Raw genomic sequence first — 21,442 nt, 5'->3', positions numbered from 1 at the left:
CGGTATTGGGATGATCAGGGAAGAACTGGTTAAAACCTTGGTACCCTAGCAAAATCTGCACATTTTTAAACAAAATAAGTGAGGCACAAGAATAGAGTCAACTTCAGAATTTACTGGCCAATTTGATGTTGGTTTGCATCCTGTTTTCCTCTTAGCACATAAGAGGATACCCAACACATCCAGAAATCCAACTCTAATGAATGTTCTGTAACTGCTGACTCAAGAGGAAACACTTTAAAATGGAGAACCACAATTACTCTTGCCTTAGAAGGAGAAAACAATTTATTAAAAGAGTGAGGGTGGGGAGGAGCAACAGATTACCTTGAATTGGATATAATTTTAAAACTTTCCCAAAATATAGTTCATGAACTTTCCTCTTTATATATTGTGCCAGTTTTCAATTTATTGCCTTTCAGCTCCCAACCTGACCTTCTTTTTGTCTGCTCTGTGATAATGGAGCTGGACTTGAAAACACTGATCTTTTGCCAGCTGGCACAATGTTCAGCTTCGCCAGTAGAGGGCGCTGGAGGGACACTGGAGGAGGAAGGGGTTTGTCTGGCTGCTGGTGCGCTCCCGTAAGCGGACTCCTGTGGTGCAAGTGACTTTCCCCAGGGTAAGCATGGCTTCAGGAAGCTTTGCAGCAGAGCGCCACTGGTGGTACTTCTCATAAGCGGCTTCCCTTGGACCTCTGGGAAAGCTTCCGAGCCGGTGCCGCAGGCCTGGCCCCTCCCATGAACCACTTCCCCCAGCACCCCTTGAGTTCTGAGGCACAGCACCCCCTGGGGGCAGTCTCCTCCCGCACCCCAGAGAAGGTTTCCTGAAGAGGGCTGTTGGCATGGCACCCCTCATGGACAACATGCCCGGACATTCTCTCAGGGCAGTTCTGCACCTTCAGAGAACTCCACCATCCAGTGAGCAAGGAGGTCTGGATTGCAGCCTCGGGGTATGGCCCTCTTCTACATTTGCTCCTCCCCTGGGGGCTCTATCTCAGCCCTAGGGATGGTGACTGCTGCCTATATCTGCTATTCCTGTATTCGCTAGAGTTTTCTTTACTCCTTATGAGCCAGTCTCCCATTACTTCAATCCCCCATCAGAGTTAATAATTCTTTATATTAAATTTTCACTATTCAAGTTATCATGTGGTTTCTGTCTCCTGACTGGACCCTGGCTAGGTACATAAATGCAGAGATTGAAATTCTAGAAGAAGGAGGATAAAGAAGAATTGATGAAGTTGTAGAGGGAAAGGATGAAGGGAGGAAAACAACAACAACAAAATCCTAAAACCAGAGAAGCTGAAAAGACTGTCTGGAATTGGGAGCCCATGAATGATATCATATCAATTTGGCAGACACCATCAGAAGATACAGATGAAGTGAAAGAAGCCAGACACAAAAGATCACATATTGTGTGACTGCATTTACATGAAATGTCCAGAAAAGACAAATCTATAGAGATATAAAGATTAGTGGTGGACCGGGGCTTGGGGTGGAAATGTAAATTAACTATAAATGGGCGTGAGGGATCTTACTGGGGTGACGAAGATGTTCTGAAAGTAGATTACGGTGATGGTTGACAACTTGGTAAATTTACTCAAATTTAGTGAGTTGTACACTTAAAGTGGGTAGATTTTGAAGTCCAATTATTCCTCAGTAAAACTGTTTTTTAAAAAGGGAATAGATGTTAATGAATACAAAGCTTTCTATGAATAAGCTATGATCACAAGTTTACATCCACTTTACTGTGAGGAGGAAGTAACCTTCAAAACTATTTCCTTCATAAACACTCCTACCCCATAAGGTCTACTTGCTGAATTAGGATCTAAGAAAAATGATTACATTAAGCAAAGTATTACAATTATGCAGAGTAGTTATCGTAGATGATGTTGATACTACGATGCTTAAGTAATTTTTCCATGGGTGTTATAGATTCTGATAACCTTCCTCTGATAGAATCCCAAGAGATTCTTCAATAGCATATATTACTTAAGGTGATCAAAAAGAAAAGCATCTGTAAGCCTCTGGACATGATCAAGAAGCCTGCTAATGAGAAGTATACCAACACTTGTTAGAAAGAATTTGGTCCCCAGTAATAAACTTCATTAAAGACCAGAAACAAATGAAAAAGAACAGAAAGCAATAAAGAAACCTACAGTAGAGAAAGATGAATTGTAAAGTATGCTTTCAGAGAAAAACAAATACCGTATGCTAACACATATATATGGAATCTAAAAAAAAAAAAAAATGGTCATGAAGAACCTAGGGGCAAGACGGGAATAAAGATGCAGACCTACTAGAGAATGGACTTGAGGACACGGGGAGGCGGAAGGGTAAGCTGGGACAAAGTGAGAGAGTGGCATGGACATATATACACTACCAAATGTAAAACCGATAGCTAATGAGAAGCAGCTGCATAGCACAGGGAGATCAGCTCAGTGCTTCGTGACCACCTAGAGGGGGGGGACAGGGAGAGTGGGAGGGAGGGAGACGCAAGAAGGAAGAGATATGGGGATATATGTATATGTATAACTGATTCACTTTGTTATAAAGCAGAAACTAACACACCATTGTAAAGCAATTATACTCAAATAAAGATGTTAAAAAAAATTATGCTTTCATAATCGGGAATCTGTGTGTAGAAAGAAAGTCAAACAAGTCACTACTTTGGAGAGAGGGTTGTTCTGATTGCTTTCCCTCCAAGCCCTCAAAATGTGTTGGGATTGTGGATCATGAGAAAAAGTAGTACTTTAGTTGAAAAATATTTCATATTCTTGGTGTATAGAAAACGCTTTAAAGCTCCCAAAATGGGGGAAGAAAGGATACTAGGAAGACCAAATAAAAGTATGCCTTATGGTTAAAGCAGACTGACTATGCTCTAACCAAGAAGTACCTGACAGTCAGTAAATGCACATGCAAAGGATTCTGGTTGTAAACACATCAGAAGCCAGTTTAAAAGTGACTTAGGGTAATTCCCTAGCAGTCCAGTGGTTAGGACTCAGCGCTTTCACTGCCTGGGTTCGATCCCTGGTCAGGGAACTAAGATCCCTCAAGCCATGTGGCATGGCCAAAAAAAACCAAACTAAAAAAAAAAATGACTTATGATTGTTACTTCTCAAGCAAGAGAAGACTATGTTAGAATAAATTACAACAGTTCAGGAGTAAAGTAAAAGGTACCTAATTACTTTTATTTCTCTAAATCTTAATTTAATCTTATACATATAATTATTTCAAACTCTAGTGGCTGACAATATTAACCGTTAAAATTAACTGTTAATTAAAATTTTAAATTAATAAAATAATTAACTATTAATCAAATTAATAAATGCCCTGAATTTTGTTGTTTGTGTGTTTTAAAGCCACTGTGAACAGAAAACTACTACTTTTAGTCAACTCCACCTACAGAAAGTCTACTTGTTTGGATCACAAAGCAGTTACTAAGGCCAAACATTTGCAACAATAAATCCTAATTGTATACAAACTACCTAGAAGAGATAGCTTTCTGAAAGTTGGCTCTCAAATTCAAAACTCTAAAGAGACTCTAAGCTTCATACCATTCTATCGGACTTTTGCTGTCTGAATGTGTGGCAGTATTTAGCTATAGGTTTGAACTGTAATTTCTTCACCTGACCACTCCTTTCTAAACTGTCCACTATCTCCATCAGCCACAATGACCACTTAACCTAAAAGTATCACTGTAGAGAAGGATTAACAAGGATAATCTCAGTGAGGAGGATTGCTGGGGTCATATGAGGAAGAAGAAAATGAGTATCTGAAAAAATGGTACAAATGAACTTACTTAAAAAAAAAAAAATAGAGCCACAGATCTAGAAAACAAACTTACAGTTACCGGGGGGAAAAGGGGGGAGGGATAAATTGGGAGATTGGGATTGACATATACACAGTACTATATATAAAATAGATAACTAATAAGGACCTACTATATAGCACAGGGAACTCTACTCAATACTCTGTAATGACCTGTATGGGAAAAGAATCTAGAAAAGAGTGGATATATGTATATGTATAGCTGATTCACTTTGCTGTACAGCGGAACCTAACACTTTAAATCAACTATACTCCAAAAAAATTTTTTTTTAATTAAAAAATAATAAAAAAAAGAAAGAAAGAAAGAAAATGAGTATCTAATCTGTTCCCAGTTAGCTTAAGTCCAGTTTTCCCCAGATAGTTCTCCAGACCCTATAGTCCTCATAACCCTGACAGGTATCACAGGTATGTACAAAAGCTGGTGCAAACATTCACACACATGCATGTATGAGCACACCCACGCTTCCAACACAGGCTACCTGAAAACAGCGAGGCCACTGACACTGAGAGTCCATTCTTTGACATGTGAGTCAGGTTAGATCCTTCACTACCATCTGTGTAATAATGATTATAAAAGGGTGCCCTTTAGTATTCAGACAGGAAGTAAACTGATGAGAATGACAGTTCTATACCACATGTTCCTGGAATCAGGACTTGACTTTTGCTCCAAAAGATGGCACTGCTTTTAGAAACCTACATCCATAGTTAGGTTCTCACTTTGGCTTGGGAGACAGTTACTGCTGCCTCCCCAAACCAGCCTAGCCTTAAAGACCTCCTAAGGCAGTGGTTATCAACCAGGGAGGATTTTGTACCCCCTGCAGATATTTGGCAATGTCTGAAGACATTTTTGGTTGTCACAACTGGGGAGAAGGGCGGTATGCTACTGGCATCTAGTGGGTAGAGAAGCCAGGAATGATGCTTAACACTGTACAATACACAAGACAGTCTATCACAGCAAAGAAATATCTGGCCTAGAGGTTGAGAAGCCCTGCCCTAAGGTCTTTTCCTTTAAGGATTTCTGTCTGAACTGACTAGAGAGTTAGTTGATTAAACACCTCCTCTGGGGCCACAAATGCAGCAACAGTTTCCAACAGGAGTGCACCTCATGCCACCCCCAGGCAGGCTATTTCATATTTGGCTCCTTCCAGTCTGAACAACTCCCCCTGGCTCCTTGCTTTGCTGCAAGGAACAGACTTTATAGTCAAGTGGACTGTTCTACACTCAGTGAAGTAGCATGTTTTGGATTTACCTTAATATTACCCACATGAAATTCCAACTGCTGATCCTGAGAGGGCAGAGCCCTCCTATTTTCTTCTAATTTGGAGATCAAGTCAATCACAGACTGTGGTGTAATAAAAATATATATATATTTGATCTCTGTCCAGTTTCTGGCACAGAGCTCCTATAACCTTTGGAATTTCCTGAGTGATAGGAATGTCTGTTATTCATAATGAGCCCCTTTCCATTATATCCGAGTTTACATTAATGAAATGACTCGTGGGGGCACCCAGGTAGCTTCAGGATGGGGTTGGCTGCCAGAAGAAAAAGCTACTTAGAAGATCAGAACTTTTAGCCCCACCTCAGGAACTCAGTTGCCACTGGCCAATGATGTAATCACTCATGCTTACTGAATGAACCTTGATAAAGATGAGGTTTGGAAGGGCTTCCTGGTTGGTGAACATATCGATATACTGGGAGAGTGGCACACCCTGACTCCATGGAGCCGGAGGTTCCTGTGCTCAGGATACTTTGGGACCTTGTACCTCCTCTTCACGTGACTACTCATTTGTATCCTTTATAATAAACTGTAATCATAAGTATAGCGCTTCCCTGAGTTCTGTGAGTCATTCTAGTGAATTATCAAACGTGAGGAGGGAGTTGTGGGAACCCCTGGGTTGGTAGTTGGCCAGGGAGAAGTACAGGCATCCTGGGAACCCCATTGGCAGCTGGCATCTGAAGAGGAAGCCATCTCGTGGGACTGAATCCTAAATCTGTAGGGTCTGTGCTAACTCCAGGAATTAGTGTCAGAATTGAAATGTAGGACACTCAGTTGGTGTCAGAGAACTGGAGAACTGTTGGAAAACCACATACAAAGGAAAAAATGGAGTTTTAAGTGACCATCATTGTTATAAATAGAAATCAGATGCATTAAGGAGAACACAGAAGGAAGACTTCCTGGAGACCTGGAAAAATATGTGTAAAAATTGTATTTCTGAATGGGGAAGAAACTCAGCTACCATACCTGGAGCTGAATGGGTTCTCGAGATTGGTGTAAACAGGAAATCAGAGCCTCATGCAGTAAAAGATCTATTCATCATCATGTTACAATGGAGAACTAGACACAATTCATCTCTATAGTCTTGGTTCCAGCCATGGGGGAAGAACTTAAGTCCCTGAACTGTTTGGTTTTCCATCTGTTCATTTGTTGACTGCACTGATAGGAAGTTGAAGAAATTTATGATTTTCAGGAATGGATTAACCCATTAATCATGGGTTAACCTGATTTAACACAACTGCCTTTCCAGATAAGAGCCCCTCCCCTTCTCTAGGCAGAAGCTCACAACAAGAGTCTGTGATTCTGTTATGCAAATTAGCGCTGGTAGGACAGAAAATAAAGCTCCACTTTGTAAACTTGATTTTTTTTTCCCCCTTTTTGCTTTTTCCCTCCCAGTGACTCTTTCTGTCGTTTTCTCTTAGGATTATAATAAAGCTCCTTTTAAACACTTTGAAACAATTTCAGTTGTGTTATAGGACACAAGAGAATAGGATTCTAATTTCATGTAGATGTGGGCTAACTCTGGACTGCTAGTAGGAGGAATTAGAGTGAGAATCTGAGAGAAAGGTGCAACTGAGGAAGAAGCATCATGGTGACATCAATAGCCAGCCCACTCCAATGGAATACTTCCTTTTAGTGTTCTTTTCTGCTTAAATTTTAAATAGGTTTTGTTTTTAACAAGAGAAGTTATCCCTTACAACAGCCGACAACATACCATAATGAACCATAATAAAGACCCCCTGCTTAGGGAAAGCTTCTCAGCCTATGATTCCAAATTAAAAGAAACAGTTAATGAAAGTTCCCTTGAAAAGTGTTAATTCATACCTTGGATTTCAAATTCATCAACCTCATCAGCAGAGCCAGAGTCAGAGAACTGTGCTGAATCACGTGAACTGAACTGGGAGCTGCTGGAAGTGACCCGAAAGCCTGTTACATTAAAAAAAAAAAAAAAAAGTAATAAATAGGACAGAAGAGGTCTCCTACTCTTTCTAGGGTCACAACAAAAGGGACCTGGTATGACTTGAACACAGAAGTAAAGAGAACCTTGGCTGGGAGTTATGCTGGGGAAATGGAAACTAGCTCTTCTTGCTAGTTTCCCCTTCTTGATTGATCCCCTAAAAAGTTTCATGTGAGCAGAAAGTACCACTCTCTGGAAAGTGAATCTGGAACCAGTGGCCTTAGTTCTCCTCATCTCAGAAACCTATTTTTTGGAAGATATTTCTGATATATATATATATATATATATATATATTTTTTTTTTTTGAAAATGGTAAATGCTAATTTTAATAACAAAAGTTGTACTAAATGTACATGAAAGTTAAATTAACACAGTATAAAAGAGAACAGCTTAAATAAACTGGGATTCACATATTACAATAGCAAAGTTAAGACCAAATGAACTGAAGACATGAACAGTTCTGAAAATTCTCTTTTCGGCCTACTTCCAAAAGAAATAGTCAGGCTTTTTTCCTGTACATAGTTTTGAGCTTTGTCTATACCATATATAGTAGAAAAACAAATTCTTTAGCAACCTAGAAACAGTTTATAAAACTCTTAAAGTTTAATTTTCTTTGCCAGACATGCCAATGTTAAAATGACAGCTATAAATTAAACCTATATAGACAATAGGTATAAGTAATATAGAACAAGTTAAGAATACTACACTTACCAGATTTTTCTTTTTAAAAATTACTGTACTTTCTTAGTTCCTGTGTGCTTTGCAATAGGAATAATAGGGACTTTGTTTTCTTAGAAAAGATAATAACATGTAAGAGTATAACACAAATAAGATAATTTATAATATTCATGTAGAGGTAGGAAATGGATGAGCTCTAGGATTCTGGTCTGGTAGAAAAAAAAAAAAATTAGAACAACATAGAAAATCTTTCTGACAGCAGAGGAACCCTTGGCTTGGGTATAACATCTCACATGAACATACGAAGACAAGAAAGAAAGCCCACGAGGTACTAAGTCTTATCCCGAAGCCTGAAGAAGCAAGAACAGGCATTCACAGCCTCACTCACTTCCATACTCAGTCTCCTGGTACACAGGGAGCAGGTTCTTGGTGCGGATCTGCTGGCGACGAAGGCGGATCTTCTGCTTCAGTTCCTGGATCTCCCTGTCACTGTCCTCCTCCCCTTCCTCCTCTTCCAGGCACTGGCTCATCATGTTGCACTTCATCAGCTCAATGGCAGCAATCAAGGATTCTGAGATGCTGAAGTGGGCATTTTCCTGGGGAAGAAGAGCGCCAAAAAGGGGACACCTCACTGATTTACTCTTGGAAAGTAGCTTCCAGAACGTGCACTGCTTTCATTCAAAATGAAATGACCCAGGGGAAATGCACACTGCTCCTATAATGAAAGCTGATGGCCAGAAAACCTGTTGTACATTCTCTTTGCTCCCATATCTGGCCATGCCTGGCCTTCCTGTCCCACTTTCCACATAAAAATATGACAGAGAAGAGGTCAGGTCTTTCCTAAAACCATACACTTATATACAAAATATTAAGGTAAATGTGATGTCTCAAGATAAAGTGCTTTGTAAGCTATAAAATGCTACAGGGACATTATTTATCACATATCTGAGCCTTAGAACAAAATATAGAAGTTGATTCTGGAGACAGTCTTTACCTAAGGTTCCAGGGTCAAGGAAACAGTAATCATGTGACTAAAATTCAATGTTTCTCTGTCCAGGGTAGCTTCTAAGACAAAATCTGTAATATCTTTGAACTCAGTGAGGCGCACAGGCTCCCAGAAGAGTTTTCCAGAGATAGAACTTGTTGAGCTTATCTTTACTGTGACTTACCTGTATTGTAGTCTACACCCATGTTATTGCTGTGTACCCAAAACCTCTTTAGGACAAATGGCACCGTAGCCCTCAGACCAGATCTCCCAACTCATGGGCGTTTCAGTGGCTCCTTAGAGTCCTCACCTTTTCCAGGTCTGCACAGCTGCCAAAGTCTTGCTCAGACAGGTAGCTGATGAGGGACTGTCCCTCTGATGGTCTTCGGAACATGCCTTCTCCTGAGCACAGGTACTGACTGCCCTCTGTGGGAAAATGGAATGTGGAAGTGAAAAGCCCTGCTTTGAAAAGCAAATCTTCTTTACAGACAAGCTTCTTTAAGAAGCCTGATGATTTTAACACTAAAGATGCTCCCAAGTCTTCCCGGATAACAGGTTGGAAAGATGTCTACCTTCTACAGGAATTTCTCTGAATCTCGGAATCCCAGAGCACTAAGCCCCTGGGTCAGAGAATGGTGGAATAAATGGAGAGAGCCAGGAGACAACCCTTTGACCACCTAAGTTTAAAGATGACATACTCATCCTCCTACCCATAAGCAAAGAAACCAAAAAACCTGTGCCGTGAGTCAGACAAGGAAAGAAATGGCTCTCCCTGTGGATGATTTCCATGTGGAGCCTATCTTCGGTAATTAAGCCTAGACACTCAAAGGCCTCTTTTCAAGGTCTCTCTCACCCACTCAGAGAGCCATTCCAGCTGGCTCACCAGACATTCACGGTGATAACACCCACAGCACGAGACAGTGGGACCGCTAAGGCAGAGAGGAGCAAGAGAAATGGCGGGGTAGTGTGATTTCTGGCACAGGGGTTGAAAATAATGAAAGGGAGGGTGAGACTGTATGGTGTGTACCCTCCACAGAGCTAAGATGAGCTACACAGCTCAGAGTGTGGCAGGCATGGGGGGAGCAGAGCAAAGACACGATTGCAGCACTGGCCTTCCTAGTACTCACTTACCATACTCCATGTACAGAGAGCTGGGTGTGCTGACTTCACTGCTTTGACCAGAGTAGGACAAGGGGCCTCTCAACTTCGACTTATCACTGCAGGATTCTAGTGTCAGTGGCCACCAGGGAGCAAAAACACACATACGAGGTGAGCGACACATACATTCCCAACTTTGGAGTTTCAGTATTTAACTGCTCCCATTCCCAATGCCCTCCCGAACAGGAGAGAGGTGGCACACCAACAGGGAACAGTCCAAGAATGCAGGAACACATGGAGGAAGGGAGGTGGGAAGTCGGTATATTCTAAGGGGAAAAGGGAAAACATGACCTGGAATGCGGCAACACAGAGGTGAAAAAGAATCAAATCAAAGTGGATTCATGAATTTAGTTCTCCCTTCTTCCATCTTCTTACCAAATGTTCCAGGAATATCAGCCAATTTCTACCCTCTTGACAAACCAGTTTAGAAAACAGTCCTCACATGGAGACAAGCACACTGAAACTTTTCTGATACCTTGACACTAGACTTTAAAACAATATCAGAAGGGTTAAACTCACTAAAGAAACACTAGGATATGGCCTCTCTTGAACCTGAAATGTAAATTTGTCATACCTACAAATTTAACCCACTTCTGAACTAGCAGAACAAAATAACACCCAGCAATGTCCTTAAAAGAAGCATCAAGACAGTGTTAGAGAAGCCAAGGATGATGGCCTTGTAACCAAAGGGCTCAGCCACAGGGCTGTAGACTCAGCCTTCCTGGGGAAGGAAGGGAGAGGTTTCATGAGAAGCCTGGCCAAGTAGGAAGTGTCTGGGTAGCAGTTTTCAAGGAACATTGAGAGTGGAGGAATAGCAGCAGGCATGGTTCACAGGAAATGGAAACTGATATTCTCCAAAGGGAAACACGAAATTCCCAGTGCCACAGAAGGAAGAGCAGGCAGCAAAGCAGGTGGGTGCCTGAGAAATGAACAGGATGCGCCGGGAGAACTAATGATTGAGCAGCATCCAACCCATTTCCTTGACAGATGGTGCCAATTTGTCAGCTGCTCCTCTCACAAAAAATGCTACTACGTGGTAAGTGATAACTCTGTGTTCCCTTGGTGGTCCTGGCAGTGGGCTCTGCTCCTCACTACAAACCAGCCGTCACCATGACGCCTTGGTAAGAAACCATGGTTTGGAGGCAACCTTTGAGGTCCCCAGTCAAACTCAGTGCACAACACAAACTCCAACACCAGAACCTTATTCTTTTACAGCACGAAAAGGCCATCCAGCCTTTGCTCACTGAGCTCACTACCTCCTGATGCTGCCCATTCAACTGATCAGCTCTAATTCTTAGAATTTCCTCATATTGACTTGAAATCTGTTGTCTTACAATTTCTTATCTCCTTAAGAACAACAACACTCTTCTAAACGAAGGTCTCGCAGACTTCAACCTCTTTGCCAAGCTAACATACCCAGTGGCTTCACCCATTACCAGGAGGCCATAGTTTTCAGTTCTCCCTTACCACTCCATCTTGCAGACACGTTCTAGCATCAATATCTCCATGCATGATGTACCCAGAATGTAACACAATATGCAGTTTGAACACCACTGTGAAACCCAAAGAAACAGACTTAAGTCAATAGAAAAACCTTGTGCAATGGCTGGAATGAGGGGGTGGGGGAGAAATTTACAGGGGAAGGAAGACAGGTGTAAGAAAAAGGAAACAGGGGACTCCAGGAGAGGCAAAAACATGCACTCACATCCAAGACCACAGAAAGAGGAGAAAACACATTCTGGTGTTAAATCATGGAAAATAAAGTAATTTGTAGTAAGTACTCAGTTATACGAAAAATTCTGCCCCTGATTCATCATGATGTCTTAGACAAACAGCAGACCTCAGGTTCATCTTTGGGCAATACAGGCTTGACAAGTCTTGATTCTATCTCCTGGATGCTGTTGAGAGACTGAATGAGGCATTTGGAAGTCGTGGGCAAAAAATGTATCATGCAAAACAATGGTATTATTTTACCAACAGGTCTAAGCATAACTACAGGACCAGGCCAGCCAGACTTGATTTGACACCAGAATGGAAAAGGAAGTTCGAAACTAAGCAAGATGGTCACAGAGGAACACAAGGAGGTGGGGGCGGGGGCTGGACAGAGAGGAGGAGGACTGGCTCCCAAACCTGCAATGGGATCTTCAACTATAATGGTGATACTCCTGGGGCCTCCTGTATGTAGACAGACAGGTGCAGAGGAAAGTCCAGAACACGAGAATAGACAGTGAGAAAAAGAGCGTCTTCTTAACTAGCAAAGGTTGGGGCTTAACTCCTGAGAGGGAACCCTAGCGCAGAGGGAAAGATGACTCGTACGAGAAGCTGCACATGACCCACACTCCCTCAGATCCTTCTGCTTAGGTTTTCTCTGGCTCCCTTTTCCAATGCAGGTTACCGCAGTTTCTGGAATCCGCATGGATGCAAGAATGGGGGCAGGGAAGTTTTACATGCTCAAACACCAGTAGCCTGGAGTACAACAGACACCAGGTCTGCTCCAGATGTGAAGTAAGGGTCTAACCCAAGCACTCTTCACATCTACGAAGGCTCATGGGAAGACAGGCTTTGATTGGCGATTTTTTTTCTAACGAGTTCCAATGAGCCAAACCACATTCTTGAGGGGAAAACAGAGACAAAAGTTTGCAATTCAGAAGTTTCAGATGAAGGCCTTAGCTCTCACCTTTTAGAAATTACAAAGAGAAATCAATAGCAGCTCTAGTTGTAAAAGGAAATCTTCCTTTTTTGCTCTTAATTTTTTATACTTTACTTTTATACTTTATTTCTGAGGCTTTTCCACCCAGAACTGGCCTTGAGCACAAACTGGCCTTCCACTTGCTTTTATGGAGATGCTCTTACGAATGAAACCCAACCAAAGCCTGCCAGACACCAACAACCTAAGAAAGATGATAGTGGGGAAATGGCAAAAGCAATGACACCACCTTGGCCATGCCTAAGGTGCTCTCTGCTAGCAGCTGGTGTCTGTGTGAAGGAGGTCCTAGTAGCCAAGTCCTCCTTACCCGACTGCCTTTCAACCTGAATTAGTGATGGAGCAGTCAACCCCACTTATTTGTTTACTAGGTCCCATCACTCCATACTCACTACATCTCTAGTGTTAATAAGGAAACCCTAACATCAGTTTGCCTCTCTCTTATTGTTATTATATACTGACCAAACTTCTCCAGAATCACAGGAAGGGAAGGAATTTAACGGGATTATTTTTAAAGCTCATTAGTACTTTCCCTCTGTCTGAGAGATGCATTTAAAACTCGGACTGTGATTAGTCACACTATCCTCTGGTGCTAAAGAACTAGTGAAAGAATCCAGGAAAGCATTTACTATTTAGCAATGTATAAAGGAACAAACATAAATATTCTCAGAGAGATTTCTTAGGTATCCACATTATATTACAAACTTCTCTTTTTCATTATAAGCAATATACTCTTCATATCATCAGAAACATAACTTCTCTTTCTGCCATCTGAAGACCCTTAAGAACAAACTCTCCCTTCCACCTGAAATTCAGGAGGCCGCCTTACTGACTACAGGCTGGTGGTTATCATTACCTGGGGCTCCTCTGGAGGAAATGTTGGTATCCGAATGGGAGCGAGTATGGCTCTTCTTTGTTCCACCGGTGACAGTGAGTGTTTGCCCCTCTGAGAAGCTAGACCTGCGAAGGACATTGGACAACTGGCTCTTCCCACCTCCCTCTTGGTCCCCTAGAGAGGAAGCAGCAGAATCTGGCTTCTGGGAGCTGCTGGAGGAGAACAAATTGGAGCTGTTGCTCTCAGCATTGCTGCTGCGACTCTGACAGCTGGCGGTCCGGCCTCGGGGGTCCTGGTTGCCAATGGCCAAGTACTCAGGCCCCTCACTGGCATCACTTGGGGAATCATTCTGGCTGCTAACCCAGGGTGCTTCTAAGGGGCTGGTCAGAGTGCTGGAGCTCATCTCATTTGGGGTCGAGGGGGAGTCCCCGGCTAATGCAGAGATTGGAAGCAGAGGGGCTTGGACGGTTTGATCCTCTGCTGGCGAGACATGTCCTCTGCTTTCTTGAGGTTTCTGGCATGGGCCACAGAGTGAAAAGGAAGTAGATCTTCTTTCTAGGATATAAAAAGAAAGGGAAAGGAAAGGTGAGCTGGAAGCCTTTGGTACCTGTGAAGGGCTTCTCCACAACTAAGAACCAAACTCCCTATTGTTACTTGGTGCCCAGGACACACAGTGTCACGTCAGAAAAGGCTAAATCATTCAAGGTAAGTAAAAAATTACTTAGAAGCAGCTAAGCCAAAAGCATAAGCTCTTGGGACAGTGGCTTCATTGCTTATTAGTATGCATTCCCCATCTGTAACATGAGTAATAATAATAACACCTACCTCGTAGGACTGTTTTGAGGATCAAACAAGATAATATATACAAATTGATTACAACAGAGCCTGGCACATGGCAGGCACTGAATAAATGTTAGCTATTATTATTGAAATGCCTTCTGGCAATGTGGGTTAGAAACCCAGGGGAAACTAAACACATCTCTTGCCTCTGTTACTTTAATGATTCTACTGAATTATCTTAGGCTAGTTGCTATATACCTCTTTAAGATTTCCATATTAAGACATGAAGTTTGGCAAATTGCATCAACCCAAGGCTCCATCTATAGCCAGCCTGTGAGCACCCACTAAGTCCTCTGCTTTCCAGGCCTGGGGATACATGTCTTGACTACCCCTTGCTGCCCCCATACCTGAGCCATGGTGGGGTGTGGATTGGTGGAGGCTAGAGAAGGACCCAAAGTAGGAATGCTGAGCATAACTGGTTGAAGGGGTGTATGCGGAACCGGGCAGAGCTGTCAGGCTCTGGCTCTTTGTCACCAGCAGCGGGCTCTCATGCTTTCTGGCAAACTACAAAAAAAACACATATCAGAGTCAAGGATAGAGGCCCTCAGAAGAGGAGCACTTAGCACTACAGAAACGCTGGTAGGAACTGGCCTTTGGCAGCAGGCGTGAACTGCAGCCAGGGCCAGTAGATACAGCATAGGTATCTTCTATTAGAGCACACAGCTTTGAAACTTCAAAGTCCTGCCATACACCACGCCTTCTGCACTGGAATCCTAGGTGGTCAGACCAGGAATGCTTATCATGGAGGCAGTACAGCAAAGTGCTTAAGACTATGCACTCAGAAGTCAGATACGCTGGGGCTCAAATCCAGGCCCTATCACTTACAAGTTATTTGGTCCAAACTTTGGGCAAGTGACTTATCTACTCTGTCCCTCAGTGGCCACCTTTATAAAATGAGATTAATGCGTACTTTATAGAGTTCTGAGGATTAAATGAGATGATGCATGTACTGAGCATAGCACCATGATTGGCACGTAGAAAGTATTCAATTGATGGTAAGCAAGAATTGAAACTGAAAAACCAGGAGACATAGGGGATCCCTCACAAAAGAAATAGGGATTGTGATTCCTTTCTAGCGGAGGCACTGATATTAGTGACGGGATGAGTGAATTAGAGAGTTAATAATAAGCAACATAAAACAACAAAATTTTCTTGGACAAAAATGATCCTGTGTAACATCAGGCCACACTACGTCTGACACCCTATCTATAGTCAGCCTGACTCAAAATCATCCCTCCTCTCCCTAGCATTTTATCAAGCCTGCCCTTAAGGAGGTGCTTACTCAGACTACAGATTTTTTTAAGGATTTAAAAAAATAGACACCTCCCTCCTCAAATAGACTTAAGCTTACTTACAAATAGACATTTTACTTCAATAGGTACTTAATGGTACCTCCTCTTCTAAGATTTTTTGTTTTTGTTTTTGTTTTTAATGAAAAGCCTTTCAGTTCACAATTGCCTAAGTGAAGTAGTTTGCTACATACGGTTACATCATGGTGAGGTCTAGGAGGTCAGAACATAGACACAGATAATTCTTTGGCCACTTTACCATAGATGCATCAATCTGAGCCAGGAGACGAGGGTTGTTCTGTTCCACTGCTTCTAGGCATTGGAGCATGGCCGTGACATGGGAGTCGCTTAGCAGGAAAGCAGTATCTGGGGAGAGAAAACTGCCGCAATGATGGAGCCCATTAGGGAGAACTTCAGCCTCCCTGTATGGCCCTGGGAGAAGCTCAGGGAAGGGAAGAGGGAAAAGGCAAAGATGACTTGAGGAGAATCATACCACTGTGGACAGAGGGGAACTAGGGACAAATAAAGTACAGAAGAGGCTAAATCATGTGCAGTATAGCAGAGGCCATGACAAGAGGCTTCAAAATCAGAAAGACCCAGATTTGAACTCTGGCTCTGGGTGACTTTGGCCAAGTCACCTAACCTCCTTGAGCTCTTCCCTGATTGGAAAACAGGGATATCAATACCCAACTCTCAGGGCTGCTGTTAGGTATATATGTATAAAAAATATATAACAGTGATTTGAACATAGGAAACTCTCAGTAAATAGTAGTTACTCTTACTGATTTGCGTATATGGGAGTAGGGAAATACCTTAGCATAAAGCTTGACTGCATTTTACATAGCAGGTTAGAGAGAAGACTAGATACGTGTTTCTGATTAGAATCTCTATGGCATCAAGTAAAAGTATGAGATCCTGGGGTAACAGTGGGTCTATAAAGGAAGAGTAAAGTAGAAGAGAATGAGGAAGTACATGACCAGTACTGGCTATGTGACCTCTACCCACCTGTGTAGAATTTTCTGATATACTGTCTATCCCCCAGCAGAGGTCGGAGCTGGGCTGAGAGACAGTGGCACTGCAAGCTATGCTGCAGCCACAGCTCCGCAACGGCACGCTCACTCATGCCATCAGTGCTGCTCTGGCCATTCTCCTGCAAGTTGATGAACTAGGAGGCAAAGAAGCATGAGTCAAAATATACATCCAGGGCTTCCCTGGTGGCGCAGTGGTTAAGAATCCGCCTGCCAATGCAGGGGACATGGGTTCAAGCCCTGGTCCGGGAAGATCCCACATGCCGTGGAGCAACTAAGCCCGTGTGCCACAACTACCGAGCCTGTGCTCTAGAGCCCGCGAACCACAACTACTGAGCCCATGTGCTACAACTACTGAAGCCCGCACACCTAGAGCCTGTGCTCCGCAACAAGAGAAGCCACCACAATGAGAAGCCCGTGCACCACAGCAAAGAATAGCCCCCGCTTGCTGCAACTAGAGAAAGCCCACGCACAGCAACGAAGATCCAATGCAGCCAAAAATAAATAAATTAATTTTAAAAATATATACTTCCTGGTAAATCCAGCAAGATTGAGGCCTAATGATCTGAGAACTAAATTGAGACAGGTAAGAGGAGGTAATCAGAGATATTTGCCCTCCAGCTAACATCTACAGGTTATAGAGGGAGGAGAGGGAAGGAAAGGATTAATGGCTCCGTTGCTGGTTTGGGCCACTAGAAAGGGACTAAGCAGTTAAAACGTGATATGCAGCTCCTGGAGAGGACAAAGCTGCTGCGTCTGTCTCTTTATGTTGTAACTCCAAAGAGGCATCTATTCTCGGGGTATTCAGAGGAAGAATGAACTTGACATCTCGGCTTCTCTCACAGAGTCCTCTATTTCAGGTAGCCTCCAGAAAAGAATGCAAGAAAAACCTGGGGTAAAAAAATTTGGAAAAATGCCCCCAAACATTCTTCACCAAAGAGAAATCAGCTGAGCACGTCTTGTTGGCTCTCGCCACAGCATTTCTCTATTTGGAACTTCCTTCTATTGGCTGTTTCTAAAAGCCAAGTCTCATAGTTCGGGATCACTGCAAAAAAATGTATGGATGGCTATTTCAGGCAGCTTCTAAGAGGAAATGACTACAACAATATATTTTATTTTATTTTTTAAAATTATTTATTTATTTATGGCTGCATTGGGTCTTTGTTGCTGCGCTCAGGCTTTCTCTAGTTGTGACAAGCAGTGACTACTCTTTGTTGCAGTGCACGGGCTTCTCATTGCGGTGGCTCCTCTTGTTGAGAAGCACAGGCTCTAGGTGCGCAGGCTTCAGTAGTTGTGTCACATGGGCTCAGCAGTTGTGGCACATGGGCTTAGTTGCTCCGTGGCATATGGGATCTTCCTGCACCAGGGCTCGAAACTGTGTCACCTGCATTGGCAGGCAGATTCTTAACCACAGCACCACCAGGGAAGTCCCACGATATATTTTAGAGAAAAAAGTTAGAGGGGGGTTTGGTGGGAAAAATAAAGTGATAAGGACAAAAAAATCCATGTAAGAAAATCACTGGGCTCTGGCCTTTTTTCACAAAAAAGGCCAGAGTGACACCTTGTGATTTGGTTCCCTGATCATTTAAAAATAGGTTACTTTTCTGGACATCACCTTGGCAATGAATCTGGCAGTGGGTGTGATATACATGAAACAAGACTGGTCATGAATCAATAAGTATTGAAGATGGGTGATATTTTTGGGTTCATTACACTCCTCTAATTGTGAATGTATTTGAAAATTTCCACAGGCAAGGGTTAAATAAATAAATACAAAAATTTGGCTGTGATTGATGTGGAACTAGCTGTGTAACTCTGGCCAAGTCACCTAACCTCCTGGAGCGCTGTGTCTCTGGTTGGGAATCAGGGGTATTATGCTGAGCTGAGAGGACGGAAGAGTACAGTGCTACTCTACTCTCCAGTGCTGTTGGGAACATGTTAGGCTCCATTTGACACTGGTCTCCAGAAACCTCACATTTTTTTTCTATTTGGTGCATCCTCTTCTCCTTAAACAGTCATCAGCATATCAGTCCTACTTACCCCCAACCATTCAGGAAACTTCTTGCCATTTGCCCTAGATTTTGAAAAGCTTCACTCTGGTCCCATATTTGCAAATCTTTTGAAAATAACAAAACTTTCTCAGGTCTTCCCCAGAGGAGGGAAAGTGGCCTAGAGCAATGGGTGTGCAAAGCTTATTTTTTAAAGTAAATCATCCTCCCCTCCAAATCAGTCCTACAGGGATAATTTCCTCTCCTCAGTTAATAGGAAACTTGTGGTTAAAGCCTTGTGGTTACCTTCACCTCTTACCTTCTCTACATGAAGGGCTGAGTGGGGACTAAGCCAGCGGATGTCTTTCACAAACTGCCAGTAATCAGTCTGGCGGCAATACACCTGTTTCGGGGACAGAAGGTAAACACATTGTTACCATTTTGGACCACATCTAGTTCTCGTACTGACATTCAAAGAGAGGAAAAAGAAAAGCCTAACCTTGGGACTTCCCTGGCGGTCCAGTGGTTAAGACTTCACACACTTCCAATGCAGGGGGCGTGGGTTCGATCCCTGGTCAGGGAACTAAGATCCCACATGCCATGCGGCATGGCCAAAAAAAAAAAAAAAAAAGCAAAGCCTAACCTTCCCTTTCCTCAACAAAGGTTCTTGGCAGCAATAAAAGGAATACATATAGATGTTCACCCTTTTAAAGAATAATTGTTAAAAATTATTTTAATTGTTCTTTTGAGGAGGTAATACATGCATATGATATAGAAGGCTATATAGTTGACCATTGAACAACACGGGTTTGAATGGTGGGTCCTCTTATAAGTGGATTTTTAAAATAAATATATTGGAAAATTTATTGGAGATTTGCAACAATTTGAAAATAACTTGCAGATGAACTGCATAGCCTAGAAATATTGAAAAAATTAGGAAAGTTAGAGATCTCATGAATGCATAAAATATAGGTAGATGTTATCCTATTTTATCATTTACTACCATAAAATATATACAAACCTATTATAAAAAGTTAAAGTTTATCAAAACTTACACACACAAACACTTATGGACCACAGATGGTACCATGTGCAGTCAAGAGAAATATAAACAAACGTTAAGAAGCAGTATTAAATAATTGCATAAAATTAACTGTAGTTAATTTTATGCAATTATATACTACTATAATAATTTTGTAGCCACCTCCTGTTGTTATTGTTGTGAGCTCAAGTGTTGTGAGTGTCCACTCAAAATGCCGTGTGACACTAGTCATCTCTGTATGAGCAGGTCGTCTCTCCAGTAAATTACATACTGCAGTAAAAAGTGACCTTTCCCAGCTCTTGTGTATTTTCCATTGTGTTTAGTGTAATACCAAAGACCCTGAATAACACCAGGGGACCCATACGAAGTGCTACTAGTGATGGTGGCAGTGCTCCCAAGAGGCAGAGAGAAGTCATGACATTATAAGAAAAAGCTGAATTGCTTGATATGCACCGTAGATTGAGGCCTGCAGCTGCAGTTACCCACCATTTCAAGATAAGTGAATCCAGTGTAAGGACCATGGTAAAAAAAGAAAAGGAAATTCGTGAAGCTGTGCCTGCAGCTACTCCAGCAGGCACAAAAACCTTGTACTTTTTGAGAAATACCTTTTAATCTCATATTGAAAAATTCAGCTTTTATGTGGGTACAGGATTGCTATAGGGAAGGCATACCTATGGACTCTAACATGATTCAAGAAAAAGCAAAGTCATTATGTGACAACTGAAAGCAAAAAGAAGGTGGAGGATCTAAAGCTAGGGAATCCCTATTCTGGGAAAAAAATGCCACAAAGGACATTTACTAGTAAGGAAGAGAAGCGAGCACCAGGATTTAAGAAGGAAGGGACAGGCTTACTCCACTGTTTTGTGCAAATGCAGTCGGGTTTATGATCAGAATTGCCCTTATCTATGAAGCTGCTAATCCTCAAGCCTTGAAGGGAAAAGATAAACACCAGCTGCCAGTCTTTTGGTCGTACAACGAGAAGGCCCAGACAACAAGAACCCTTTTTCTGGATTGGTTCCATCAATGCTTTGTCCCTGAAGTCAGGAAATACCTTGCCAGTAATGCAATAAGACAAAAAAAAAAAAAAAAAAAAGGGAAATAAAAGGAATACAGATTGGGAAGGAAGAAATAAAACTGTCTTTGTTCACACATGACATGGTTGTCTATGTAGAAAATTCGAAAGAATAACAACAAAAAAATTCCTGGAACTAGTAAGTGTTATTATAGCAAGGTCACAGGATATATGGTTAATATATAAAAGTCAACTGCTTTCCTATATACCAGCAATGAACAAGTGGAATTTGAAATTAAAAACACAGTAATACCATACACATTAGTACCGCCCAAACTGAAATACTTAGGTATAAATCTAACAAAATATATACAAGATCTCTATGATGAAAACTATAAAACTTTGCTGAAAGCTATTAAAGAACTAAGTTTCAGAGATAACCCATGTTCATGGATATGAAGACTCAATATTGTCAAGATGTCAGTTCTTCCCAACTTGATGTATAGATTCGATGCAATCTGATTCAAAATCCTAGCAAGTTATTTTGTAGATATCCACAAACTATTCTAAAGTTTATATGGAGAGGGAAAAGACCCAGAATAGCCAATCAATACTGAAGGAGAAGAACAATGTTTTTCTTCAAAAAGGACTGACACTATCTGACTTCAAGACTTACTATAAAGCTACAGTAATAAAGACAGCGTGGTATTGGCAAAAGAGCAGACAGAAAGATCAGTGAAACAGACTAGAGAGCCCCAAAACAGACCAATGTAAATATAGTCAACTGATCTTTGACAAAGGAGCAAAAGGCAATACAATGGAGCAAAGA

General features: G+C 42.0%; 1 protein-coding gene across 12 annotated transcripts in view; it reads right to left on the bottom strand.

Annotated features, from left to right (window-relative positions):
• The window catches only part of RUBCN (rubicon autophagy regulator), a 63,900-nt gene that overhangs the window by 11,436 nt on the left and 31,022 nt on the right, over positions 1–21,442 (bottom strand). For 3 of the 12 annotated variants that reach the window (XM_082392277.1, XM_082392278.1, XM_082392281.1), the window contains 11 exons: positions 18,879–18,962; positions 16,549–16,708; positions 15,803–15,909; positions 14,602–14,758; positions 13,436–13,969; positions 12,006–12,050; positions 9,849–9,944; positions 9,028–9,143; positions 8,121–8,328; positions 6,922–7,023; positions 4,301–4,375 (listed from right to left, as the gene is read on the bottom strand). In XM_082392277.1, the coding sequence (XP_082248403.1) occupies positions 4,301–4,375; positions 6,922–7,023; positions 8,121–8,328; positions 9,028–9,143; positions 9,849–9,944; positions 12,006–12,050; positions 13,436–13,969; positions 14,602–14,758; positions 15,803–15,909; positions 16,549–16,708; positions 18,879–18,962 (1,684 nt within the window). The remainder of the gene's footprint in view (positions 1–4,300; positions 4,376–6,921; positions 7,024–8,120; positions 8,329–9,027; positions 9,144–9,848; positions 9,945–12,005; positions 12,051–13,435; positions 13,970–14,601; positions 14,759–15,802; positions 15,910–16,548; positions 16,709–18,878; positions 18,963–21,442) is intronic. The other 9 variants (XM_082392283.1, XM_082392285.1, XM_082392282.1 and 6 more) reach the window with 5 other exon arrangements.

The sequence above is a fragment of the Balaenoptera borealis genome (assembly GCF_965194805.1).
Source record: "Balaenoptera borealis genome assembly, chromosome: 5".
NCBI lineage: Eukaryota > Metazoa > Chordata > Mammalia > Artiodactyla > Balaenopteridae > Balaenoptera > Balaenoptera borealis.
This window is presented reverse-complemented; position numbering and strand designations above follow the sequence as displayed.